Genomic DNA, 9,454 nt, shown 5'->3' with positions numbered 1-9,454 from the left:
GCGGAAGGGCCTCTCATCCGTGTGAATCCGCTGGTGCCTGAGGAGAGTGGAGCTGGTCTGAAACCTCTTCCCACACTCGGGACACTCGTAGGGCCTCTCCCCAGTGTGGATCATCTGGTGGATGGTCAGTTGGGACCTCCGGTTGAAGGTTATCCCACATTTCTCACACTCATAGGGCTGTTCCCCAGTGTGGGTCCTCTGGTGGATGATGAGGCTGGAGCTGTGGCTGAAGCTCTTCCCACACTGAGGACACTTGTAGGGCCTCTCCCCAGTGTGGATGCGCTGGTGCCTGATGAGGGTGAAGTTTTGCTTGAAGCCCTCCGCAGTCAGGGCAGCGGAAGGGCCTCTCATCCGTGTGAATCTGCTGGTGCCTGAGGAGATGGGAGCTGGTCTGAAACCTCTTCCCACACTCGGGACACTCGTAGGGCTTCTCCCCAGTGTGGATGCGCTGGTGGATGATGAGTCGGGAGCTGCAGCTGAAGCCCTTCCCACATTGCCCACACTCGTAGGCCCATTCCCCAGTGTGGATCATCTGGTGGCGGATCAGGGTTTTCCTCTGGCCAAAGCTCTTCCCACACTCCAAGCACTTGTAGGGCTTCTCCCCATCCTGAAGCTGCTCATGCACCACCAGCTCAGAGCCCCGGCTGGATCTCCGGCCACCTTCCTGGCACAGGGTGGGTCTTTCCTCCTCAGAGCACCCAGGGCTGGGTTTGGAGCCACTTCTCCTGTGGGAACTCTGAGGCTTTTCCTCCCCGTTGGATTCCTGTGCAGTGGAGCCACTCAAAATAGCCTCTTCCATGAGGTTCTGCCGTGAGGATTTGTCCTCCCTGGTCTCCATCCTCAGCTCCTTGTCTGGGGGAGGAAGGACAAGGAGAGGATGGGATTTGCCTCCATGCCAGAGGGAAGGGGAAGGAGATCCCCCCAGTGCGTCCCCGGCAGGACGGCGTCGGCAGCGGGGTTGTCCTGCAGCCGGGGGCCATGCTGGGCTGGGAGATGGAGCAGGAGAGAGGGGGAAAGGGGCATTGACTTCCTCCTCACCTGCCTGGGTGTCCTGGGGCATCTTCCTCTTCCTCACAGCCTGCTCCTCCATCCAGCCAAGGTTTGGGAATGGGAAATTCTGGTTTGGGGAAAAATATAATGCATGAGGACATTGGATTAAGGGGTTTCCTCTCTCCAAGTCCACCTTTAGAAGTCACTAGGCAGCTGGTGCCCATATAAATCCCCCAAACACCAAGATTCATCCCTGAAAATGCCTCCCAGGAGTTCCCCATCTCTGGTCTCTCCCCTTTGGTGTTCAGGGGTTCCCCCCTGTCCCAGCTGCTGGGGGTTCCACTTATACTGGGGTTCCCCCCGTCTGCTTGGTCCCTGCCCTCCCCAGGCTGCTGGGAGTGCCGGAAATCTGAAAAGTTCCCCCAATTCCATCTCCCCACTTAGGGATGCTGGACCCCCTGAAGTGCCCCCAAGGGGCATTTTCCGCTCAGCTTTGGAGTTCTTCATTCTCCAAACATCCTCCCCGAAAAAATCCAACCCAGGGACCCCCCAGGATATCTGGGCTGAGCTCCCCCTCCCCAGGCACCTCTGGGATGGGGCGTGATGATCTCAGAGGTGGGGGCTGTGAATTCAGGGAATGCTCGACCTCGTGGTTCCTTCTCCTTTCCCTGATCTTCCTTTGTCCCTCCTCTTCCTCCTGCTCCTGCTCCCTAACCCCACCTCCTTTTCCTACTTCCATCCCTTCTCTCTCTCCTTCATCCCTCCTCTTCCATCCCTCCTCCTCCTCCCCCAGGAGCAGTGACACCCTTGGTGCCCCATTCCCAAACCCCTCACAGCCCACGGCAGGAGCGGGGATGGAGCCGGGACCGGTCGGGATGGGCAGCGCGGGGCTCTCAGCTGCTCCCACCCGCTGGGGACGGGGGAAACCCGGCCCTGGGAAAAAGAGAGGGAAACTGGGAAAATTGGGGGCTGCAGATCCAACCTGGGGCTGGCTGGGGACCCTGGCTGGGGACTGCCAGCCCTTGGGGCTCCTCTGGGGAGATGTGGGAGGGGGGAACACAGAGAGGGCCGGGGGATCCCAGGAGTGGCAGCACTGGCAGGGACTGGTTTGTACTGGGGTAACTGGAACCTTACTGGGGCAACTGGGAATCTTTGGGAATGAGCACAAGCATGCTGAGGGCACGTGGGATATACTGGGAGTGACTGTGACCATACTGGGAACAGCTGGAATCACAGTGGGAGAAACTGGGAGTGAGTGGGACCATGCTGAGATGGACTGGAACTATTCCAGGGACAACTGGGATCATACTGGTAGGAACTGGGAAGAATTGCAACTATTCTGGGATCATACTCAACTGGGATCATACTGGGATCACAGTGGGAGCAGCTGGGTCCCTGCTGGCTGAGACTGGGATCCCACTGCGGGTGACTGGAATCATACTGGGATTGACTGGGAGTGGCTGTGAGCAACTGGAATCATGCTGAAAGCAACTGGGAGGAGCTGGGAATGACTGGGAGCGTGCTGGGGCTGACTGGGATATACTGGGAGAGACAGGGAGTCCCAGGGATCACACTGGAGGCTACTGGGGTCATACTGGAACTGACAGGGAGCAACTGGGGGCCACTGGCCTCATACTGGGAGTGACCGGGATCAGACTGGGAGTGTGAAGGAAACTGGAAAATTGGGAAAAAATGGAAAAAAGCCCAGAATAAATTCAAGGAAAATGGAAGGGAAAATTCAGGGAAAAAACAGAAAAATAGCAGGGTGAAATCAAAAAAAATCAGGGAAAATTGGGAAAAAATTGGGAAAAACAGGGGAAAATCTGACAAAAAATTGGGGAAAACCAGGAAAAATTTGGGGGAAAAAGAGAGAAAACAGCAGGGAAAAATCAGGAAAAAAATGTGAAAAAATTGGGGAAAAATCAGGAAAAGACAGTGGAAAAAATCTGGGAAAAATCAGGAAAAGTCAGAAGAAATGGGGAAAAAATCAGGAAAAAATAGGAAAAGAAGGAAAAATCATGAAAAACCAGGGAAAATTGGAAAGAATATTTGGGAAATCAGGAAAAAACTGGGAAAGAACTTGGAAAAATTGGGGAAAATCCTGAAAAGAAAGAGGAATAAAATCTGGAAAGTAATAGGAAAAAATGGGAAAAAATTGTGAAAAAATCAGGTAAAAACTAGGAAAATTTGAGAAGAAATTGGGAAAAAGTGAGAAAAAATTTGGGAAAGGAAGAGAGAAGAATCAGGAAGAAATGGGAAATACATGAAAAAAATGGTGAAAAATTGTGAGAAATCAGGGAAAATATCTGGAAAAGAAAGCTGAAAAGACCCTGGGAAAAATCAGGAAAAATCAGGAAAAAATTGGGAAAAATATTGGAAAAATGAAGGAAAAAACCAGAAATATTTGAGAAAAAATTGCAAAGAAATAAGGAAAATAATTCGGAAAAAATCAGGGAAAAAATGTGGAAAAAAAAAGAGAATCAGGGAAAAATCAGGGAAACGAACAGGAAAAGGATAAAAAAATCTGGAAAAATCAGAAAAAAATAATGAAAAAAATCAAGAAAGAATGGTGGAAAACCAGAACGATTAGGGAAAGGAATAGGGAAAAATCAGAGAAAAAAATGGGATTAAAACAGGAAAAAGCACAAAAATCAAGGAAAAGTTTAAGAAAAAAAAATGGGAAAAAATTGAAAAAAAAATCAGAAAAATCAAAAAAATAAAAAATAAAAAAAATCATGAAAAAAATCAGGAAAAAAATCAGGAAAAATCAGGAAATAATGGGGAAAATCTGGAAACATATTGAGCAAATATTGGGTAAAATCAAGAAAAGAGAGGGAAGAAACCTGGAAAAAATCAGGAAAAATCAGTAAAAAAATTAGGAATTACAAGGAAAAATCAGGGACAAATTGTGAAAAAAAATGAGGAATAACCAGGAGGAAATTGCAAAAAGAAGAGGGAAAAATCAGGAAAAAGTGGGGGAAAATCAAGATAAAAAATTAGGAAAAAATTGGGAAAAAACAGGAAAAAATCAGGAAAAGAAAGAGGAAGAAGACTGGGAAAAAACTGGGAAAAATCAAGGAAAAAATAAAAAAAATGAGTGCAAGAAAGTGGGGAAAAAACTTTGTAAAATTGGGAAAAAAATTGGGAAAAAACTAGGAAATATCAAGGAAACAAACAGGAAAAAATCAGGGAAAATTAGGAAAAAAAGGGGAAAAATGGGAAAAAACAGAGGGAAAAATCAGGAAAAAAGTTTGAAAAATATGTGAAAAAAATTGTGAAAAAAATTGTGAAAAATGACGAAAAAAATAAGAAAAAGGGAATAAAACCTGGAAAAAATCAGGGAAAAAAATCAGAAAAAACAATGAAAAAAATTGGGGGAAAATCAGGAACAGAAAATGGGAAAAACAAGGGAAAAAATTGGGAAAAATTGGGAAAAACCAGAAAAATTATGGAAAAATTTGAGAAGAAGTTGGGGGAAAGACAATTTTGGGAAGAGGGAAAAATCAGGAAAAACAAAAAAATCAGGAAAAAATGGCAAAAAAACTGGGAAAAATTCAGGGAAAAATGAGGGAAAAATCAGGAAAATTAATAAAAAAAAAAAAAGAGAGAAAAAAATTGGGGAAAATAATGGGGAAAATCAGGAAAAAAACAGGATGAAATCCCCCTATCCCATTTTTCCATGGAATTTTGGGAATTGCCTACCTGGGAGGCCGTAGAAGAATTTCCAGACCTGGGAATCCAGGGAGTGGGGAAAGGTGGAATTGCAGATGAGCTGGTCAAGATTTTTGGGAAGGTTGATGGCCTGGTCCTATTCCAGCTTCCAGAATGTTCGGTTGAATCCCACTCCTCCTTCCGGCTGGAAATCATGGAAAAATCATGGAAAAAGCATGGGAAAGCTGTGATTCAAATTCATGGAGTATTGCCCCCAAAACACCCTTTTTTCCCACCAAAATTTCTATTTTTCACTGCCAAAATATTAATTTTTTGGAATAATTAAATGGGGAAGATTAGGGGGAAATAGGGAAAAATAGGATGGAAATGGAGCAAAAACGGGGGAAATTGGAGCCAAAATGGGAAAATAATAGGGAAAAAATGGCATAAAAATAGGGAAAAATGGAATGGAAATGGAGGAAAAATGGAAAAAATGGGAGAAAAAAATACACAAAAATAAGGATAAAATTATGGAAAAATGAGATAAAACTGGGATAAAAATAGAGAAAAAAATGGGGGAAACTGGGAGAAAAATGGGGGAAAATGGGAATAAAAATGGTAAAAATGAAGCAAAAATGGGAGAAAAATGGAAGAAAATAGGGAAAACAGGAGAGAACATGGGGAAAAAACTGGGGAAAAATAGAGCAAAAAGAGCGTAAAATGAGGAAATGGGGAAAAAACAGATTAAAAATGGGAAAAAATGGGGAAAAATTAAGACAACATGGAGAAAAAATTGAGTAAAAGTGCAGGAAAAAATAGGAAAAAAAAATCAGAAAAATTAAGAAAAAATTCAGGAAAAATGAGATTAAAAAGGGGGAAATGGAGGAAAAAAATGGGGAAAATTTTTGGGAAAAAATAAAAAATAGGATAAAAATGAGGAAAAATTATAGGAAAACGGGATAAAAATGAGAAAATACAGAAAACATGGGAAAAAAAAGGGATAAAAATGGGGGAAAGTTGGATAAAAATGTGGAAAAAATGGGATAAAATGGAGACAAATTGTACTCTAATAGCGAATGACTGGGAGTGATTTGGCTTATCGTGGGGTGCCGAGGAAACTGGAACCACACAGGCAGAACAAATGGGCAATGCTGGGAGCAGCCCCTGCCGGCACCGGGAGCCCCGAACCCCTTTCCCGGCCATGCCGGACCCGCATCCCCCCGGCCCCGCCGGGGCTCTGCCGCCACCGCCACCGGGACCCCCCAAAAACACCTCCCGGGGACCCCCGGGGTCCCCCCGAGGGGCATCTGCGGCTCGGCTCTGGAGCCCTGCCATCCCCAAACATCCCCCCCCAAAACCCCAAACCCAGGGACCCCCGGGGTATTTGGGGCGAGCTCCCCCTCCCCGGGCACCTGCGGGATGGGGGGCGATGGTCCCGAAGGAGCTGCAGATCCAGAGAGCGGGGAGCGCACGTGGAGCCTCCTCTGCCTGCTCCAGCTCTTCCTCCTCCTGCTCCTCCTCTTCCTCCTGCTCTGCCCCTCCTCTTCCTCCTCCTCTGTCCCTCATCTGTCCCTGTGCGTGGTTCGGAGCCCTCGGGTGAGTGGGGCCGGGCCGGGACAGGATGGGAAAGGGCTGGGTCCCCCCCAAACCGAGCTGGGGACAGCGGAGATTTGGGGGAACAATGGGAACGGGGCGGGACAGGGGAACAGGGGGAGGTGGGAGCACTGAGGGTCCCCCAGTTCACCCCAGGACCCCCAAGCCCCGTCCCAGCCCCCCCAGTTCCCCCCGCAGCCCCGGCTGAGGGGGGCTCAGCCCAGGAGCCGCCGTCGTTCGGGGCTCCCCCGAGTGCAGGAACGGGAGAGTTCCCGGCTCGGGGAGGCCCCAGCAGAGGAGGGGATCTTGTCCCTCTTCCAGGGCCTTTCAGGGTCTTCAGGCCCCTCTGAAGAGGAATTTTTCTCTTTTCAGTTTTTTTTTAGGGGGGGTCCCACCACTACAGGGGTGTTTTTCCTCCACATTTTACGGTGTTTGTGTGGCCGCAGCCCCACAAGCCCCTTTTGAGAGGGGGATCATGACGGCTTTAAGTGACATTTTTAGGGGTGCCCCCACCCCAAGCCCCTGTAGGGGATGTTTTGTCCCCCAGGTTGAATTTTGGGGGTTCTCTCTACCATGGCCGCTTTAAGGACCCCCGGTGTTGTCGGGTCCCACTGTAACTCCTCTTAAAAGGGCAACACCACTCCCGTTGGTTCCGGCAGTGGAGCCCCGGGAGGGGTTGGGGGTCCCGGGAGGGGTTTGGGGGTACCTGGGTGATGTTGATGAAAGTGATGGGATCCCCATGCTGGGTATAAACCTTTGTGAGGGGTTCCTGGGGGTTTTCGGTAGTTCTGGGTGTTTTTGGGGCCATGGTGGTTTTTGGGGGTTCCCAAGGGGGTTTACAGGAACCCCGATGAGGGAATTTAGGAGATTCCAGGGATGGAATTTGGGATCTCAAGGTTGTTTTGGGGTACCTGCTGGTGATGGAGATGGGGACCCCATACCATGTATGAACCTTCACAATGTCTGTATGAGGTTTTGTGGTCTTGGGGAGTTTTTGGAGCATCCAGGGCTGTGTTTGGGATCAGGGGAGGTTGGGGTGTCCCGGGGGGTTTGGGGGTTCTCGGCAGGTTTGGGGGTACCTGGGCAATGCGGGTGGCAGTGCTGGGGACCCCGTGCTGGGTTTGAACCTTCTCACTGCGCACGGGCAGCGTCAGCGTGTTCAGGGAGATCCTGGGGGGCCCAGGGGGTCACCCCAAATCCCAGGGACCCCAAATGCTGAGGGACCCCCGAACTGCCCTCACCGCTGGATCTGCTGCAGGCAGGGGGGCACCAGCACTCGGCCCCCACCCTCCACCATCACAGGGGGGCTGTGGAAGAAATCTGGGGGTGCACGGACAGGTCGGGTGGGACCCCCAAAGTCCTGGGGGAGGGGACACGGGGGGACTCCCTTGAATTCCTATTGTTAGGGAATTAGGGGGGACCCAGGATGAGTCTGGGGGGGGCTGGGTGGGTCATGGAGGGGCCCCCAGGAGTCTTGTGGGGGGGTGGGGAGGGCAAGGAACAGGGCGAGCCCCAGGATGGGTTTGGGGGGGAACCAGATTGGAGCTTCCATGGCAGTGGGATGGGGAAATCTGCCCATGGAATTCCATGGGAATGGCATGGCAGTGAGATCCATCTACAGAATTCCCATGGGAATGGGACAGCAGTGGGATCCATCCATGGAGGTCCTGTCGGAATGCGATGTCTGAGATCCATCCATGGAATTTCCAGGGGCATTCCCAGGTTCCCAAATTTTGCCCTCCTTGATCCCACATTCCCATTCCCATATTCCCATGGGAATTCTGCCCTCCCCACCTTTACACTCCAGCGCCTCCCGCCCATATCTGACATATTTCCGGAGACATTCCCTGCAGCTGTGAGCCAGGGAATTTGTTAATCCCTCAGCCTGGATCTCAGGGATCCCCATGGCGGTGCCACAGTTGCCATCGCAGCCCCACAGATCCCCCAGCCCCGGCTCCCCCCGCTCAGCCCCGCTCTGGCTGTGCCGCTGCTGCAGCATCTGCAGCTCCCCGCTGGCCCCGTGCCGGTGCCGCTCCTTGTGCCGCCTCTGGCTATCCCAATATCCCAGCCCTGGCTATCCCAATATCCCAGCCCTGGCTATCCCAATATCCCAGCCCTGGCTATCCCAATATCCCAGCCCTGGCTATCCCAATATCCCAGCCCTGGCTATCCCAATATCCCAGCCCTGGCTATCCCAATATCCCAGCCCTGGCTATCCCAATATCCCAGCCCTGGCTATCCCAATATCCCAGCCCTGGCTATCCCAATATCCCAGCCCTGGCTATCCCAATATCCCAGCCCTGGCTATCCCAATATCCCAGCTCTGGCTATCCCAATATCCCAGCCCTGGCTATCCCAATATCCCAGCTCTGGCTATCCCAATATCCCAGCTCTGGCTATCCCAAGATCCCGGCTCGGCTCCGCCCGGCCCCGCTCGCTGCGGCGGCGCTGGAAGGGGATCCCAGCCAGGGACCCCATGGACATGGACTGCGGGAAGCCCGGGCCGGGCTCCGACAGCGCCGCGTGCAGGGAACGCAGGGAGAGGAGAACTGGGGGGACATTTGGAGATTTGGGATCGGGGGGGTCACGGCTGAAGGAAAGGGGGAACGGGGAGAGCCGGGAAGGGCATTTGGGGATGCCAGGACTGACAGGAGGGGAGGCTAGGGCTGGCTAGATGTGGCATGGCTGGAGTTCAGGGCGTTCCTGTATCCAGGAAAGGGAGCTCCAAGGGTCCCCGGTGTCCCCATTGCCAGGACAGGGCAGGGAAAGCCGGGATGGCTGGGAATAGGGGTCCCGGGTGTCCTGAGTGCTGAGGAAAGGAGGGGCTGGCTGCTGGGAGAGGCAGGAATAGGGGTCCGGGGGGTAAATGGGTCAAGGAGAAGGGGGCTCTGGGGGCTGCAGGAGGCGGGATGGCCGGGAAAGGGGTGCAGGCGTTCCTGGTGCCGGATAAGGGGGTGCAGGGTGGGACCCACGGCCGGGAATGGGGGTTTGGTGGGATGGCGGCGCCCAGGAATGGGGCTTTAGGGGCCCCTCGGTGCTCCGGAAAGGGCAATCAAAGAGTCCCGGTGCCGGGGGTCCCCCTCACCTCTCGCCGCCCCCCGGGAGCGCCCCTGGCCCCAGTGCTGGAGCCATCGCGCTGCTCCGCTGTGGCCCCGCCCACAGCCCCAGCCCTGCCCCCAGAGCCGCCCCCGGCCCCGCCATTGGCGCCGCTCTTTGCTGC

The 9,454-nt window shown here is 51.9% G+C and overlaps 2 protein-coding genes across 2 annotated transcripts in view; one reads left to right on the top strand and one right to left on the bottom strand.

Moving 5' to 3' along the window:
• Positions 1-6,142, bottom strand: part of LOC148182879 (uncharacterized) — a 30,198-nt gene extending 24,056 nt beyond the window's left edge. Inside the window, 5 exon segments of the mRNA XM_088064232.1 lie at positions 3-319; positions 321-852; positions 1,039-1,117; positions 4,693-4,846; positions 6,054-6,142. Of these exon segments, the coding sequence (XP_087920358.1) occupies positions 3-319; positions 321-852; positions 1,039-1,090 (901 nt within the window). The 5' untranslated portion in view covers positions 1,091-1,117; positions 4,693-4,846; positions 6,054-6,142.
• The window catches only part of LOC102109809 (uncharacterized), a 174,282-nt gene that overhangs the window by 132,604 nt on the left and 32,224 nt on the right, over positions 1-9,454 (top strand). The window lies entirely within an intron of this gene.

The sequence above is a fragment of the Pseudopodoces humilis genome, chromosome 18, assembly GCF_049639895.1.
Source record: "Pseudopodoces humilis isolate 2021_Gansu_Grassland_sample_001 chromosome 18, ASM4963989v1, whole genome shotgun sequence".
Classification (NCBI taxonomy): domain Eukaryota; kingdom Metazoa; phylum Chordata; class Aves; order Passeriformes; family Paridae; genus Pseudopodoces; species Pseudopodoces humilis.
This window is presented reverse-complemented; position numbering and strand designations above follow the sequence as displayed.